The following is a 2,559-nucleotide window of genomic DNA, read 5'->3' as shown; positions in this document are numbered from 1 at the left end:
TAAAGGACCCCAAAAACACCCTCAGTCCTCTCCAGGTGTGGGTGGGATCCCGTCTTTTGATAAAAGCCTCATTTTTCCGCTAAAGGACCCCAAAAACACCCTCGTGGTCCTCTCCAGGTGTGGGTGGGATCCCCTCTTTTCCTTATCCCTTCGGCAAAAACTCAGGATTGTCCATCAGGATGGAGACACAGCACTCGGCGTGAGCAGAAACCTCATCCCTGAGGAGCAGGGAATTGTTCTGCCAGGGAAAAATCCTCTCCCAGAGCCGATCCCGGGTGGAGCCCACCTGCCCAATCCCATCAGGATCTCGGGATGGCTCCCGGCTCGGCGGAACGGGATCGCCTGGGGGGTTCCGTGCTAGCCTGGTTTTCCAGGGAAATGAGCTTGTAGGATCATGCAATGCCTGTCACCGTCATCCCGAAATCCCAAATTGGGCCTGAGTGCCTGCCCTCAATCCCAAAGGCTGTTCCAGCCCGATCTGATGGAGGGGAAGTGTTCGCAGGGATCCGATTTCCCGCCAGGTTCATGAGGGTGGATGGGGTAGAGGAGCTCGTCCCCAGAACAGCACCAAGCCCAACCCCTTTCCCAGACCTCAGAGCGCCTCAACCCTCAGGAAACCAGGATTTTGTAACCTCCCCATCCCCCTTCACGGATGCCCCGCGGCCCCTCAGTGCCTCCGCTCTGTCCCAGGCAAGTGGACGAGGGCGTGTGGAGCTCGCCCAGCAGCCTGAGCCAGTCGCCCAAGAAAGTGGCCCCGGAGACGGATTTCAGCAAAGGGCTGGAGCTGGAGATGCCCACCAGCCCCCCCGTGAGCCTGCACCACCTGACGGCCACCCCTGAGCCCCTGGGCGTGCCCAGCTTCGGGCACAGCCCCCCCCAGCCCCAGAGCCACCCCGGCAAGAGCAATAACCCCAACCGAGCCCCGGAGATGGTGCCCGCCAAGACGCAGACGGGGCCCGAGACCCCCAGCAAGAAGAGCGCGGACAAGGCTGTGTCCGTGGAGGTGAGAGCCCGGCACGGGGGGTGCTCAGCCTTGGGGGGCTTCTCTGGAGGGTCTGTCCGTGTGTCCCAGGTGAAAATGGGAACGGGAGCAGCGTCCATCCCGCTCCTCCTCCTCGGTGGGGTGGAGAGTTCTGGGTGGTGCAGCGTGGGGGGGGGGGGGGGGAGGGTGAAATTTGGGGGTGGGGGCAAAACTGGCGCCCACCCAGCTCCTCGCAGTGGGTTTGGGGGGTGTCACAGGGTTGTGGGTCACGTCCTGCCCGCCAGGAACGGGGCTGGAGCGGGCTCTGTGTCTGCAGGCGGCCGAGCGGGACTGGGAGGAGAAGCGGGCGGCGCTCACCCAGTACAGTGCCAAGGACATCAACCGGCTCCTGGAGGAGACCCAGGCCGAGCTCATGAAGGCCATCCCCGACCTGGAATTCGCCGCCAAGCACAAACAAGCCCCGGGCAGCGGCAGCGCTGCCTCCACACCCGAGCACAAACCCTCCAAGCCACAGCACACCCCCAAATCGGGGGGCAAAGGGGACCCCAACGGCCGCCGGGGCTCAGGTACGGGGTGCGGAGGGTGGGGGTCGCCTCTGGAGGAGGGGCTGGGGGGTGCGGGGTGCTGTCCCCGGGCTGGTCATCCCTGGGGTGTTGGATGAGAGGAGCAGGGACCGGCGCGGTGCCCTCACAGCTCCGTTTGTGCCCAGACGAGCTGACGGTGCCGCGGTACCGCACCGAGAAACCCTCGAAGTCGCCGCCGCCTCCCCCGCCCCGCCGGAGCTTCCCCTCGTCCCACGGGCTGACCACGACCCGCAGCGGTGAGGTCATTGTCACCAGCAAGAAGGAGCCCGGCTTTATGAAGGTGGGGACGGCGGGGTGGCCGCTGGGCTGGGGTGGTCAGTGGCCCCTCGGTACCTCCCGGTGCCCCCCGGTGCCCCCCCAGCCCTCACGGCCCCGCTGTCCCCCGCAGAAGGCGGAGTCGGAGGAGCTGGAGACGCAGAAGCCGCAGGTGAAGCTGAGGCGGACGGTGTCCGAGGTGGTCAGGCCGGCGTCCACCCCGCCCATCATCGCCTCTGCCATCAAGGACGACGATGACGAGGACCGGATCATCGCGGAGCTGGAGGTGAGCGCGGGAGGGGCCGCGGGACCCCCACCCTAGAGGTGACACCCAGCCGCCCTTCTGCTCGGGGGACAGCTCGGGATGGGGTTTGGGGTGGGACAGCCCCGGCACCGGCACCGCAGCGGGGTTCCTGCTCCTCCCGGGGCCGCGGGGACGGAGCTGTGGCACTGCCGGGGACAGGTGCTGCACGCCTGGGTCCTCCTGCAGCACTTCCCTCCCGCCCTGGGCTTTAAGCCAGGCTCACCTGGGTTTTAGCACGGCACCGGTGCTCCAGTGGGATGGGGATGGGTTCTCCCTGGATGGTTTTCCCCCACGAGGAAGGAGGACTGGGGATGGTGCAGTTGTGGGACAGGTGATGGTGCAGGTGGGGTTGGTGATGCTGCAGGAAGCAGGACTGGACCAGTGACTCTGCCAGCCAGGGGACTGGTGACACTGCCGGCCAGGGGACTGGTGAC

The 2,559-nt window shown here is 66.3% G+C and overlaps 1 protein-coding gene across 10 annotated transcripts in view; it reads left to right on the top strand.

Moving 5' to 3' along the window:
- SRCIN1 (SRC kinase signaling inhibitor 1) overlaps positions 1–2,559 on the top strand; it is a 67,671-nt gene that overhangs the window by 54,406 nt on the left and 10,706 nt on the right. For all 10 annotated transcript variants that reach the window (XM_042020780.1, XM_042020779.1, XM_042020777.1 and 7 more), the window contains 4 exons: positions 691–1,003; positions 1,299–1,548; positions 1,692–1,846; positions 1,955–2,107. In XM_042020780.1, the coding sequence (XP_041876714.1) occupies positions 691–1,003; positions 1,299–1,548; positions 1,692–1,846; positions 1,955–2,107 (871 nt within the window). The remainder of the gene's footprint in view (positions 1–690; positions 1,004–1,298; positions 1,549–1,691; positions 1,847–1,954; positions 2,108–2,559) is intronic.

The sequence above is a fragment of the Corvus kubaryi genome, unplaced genomic scaffold (assembly GCF_017639235.1).
Source record: "Corvus kubaryi isolate FWS band 111438036 unplaced genomic scaffold, C.kubaryi_AGA036_p1.0 37046, whole genome shotgun sequence".
Lineage (NCBI taxonomy): Eukaryota > Metazoa > Chordata > Aves > Passeriformes > Corvidae > Corvus > Corvus kubaryi.
Note: the sequence above shows the minus strand (reverse complement) of the source record. Positions and strands in the feature narration are given on the sequence as shown.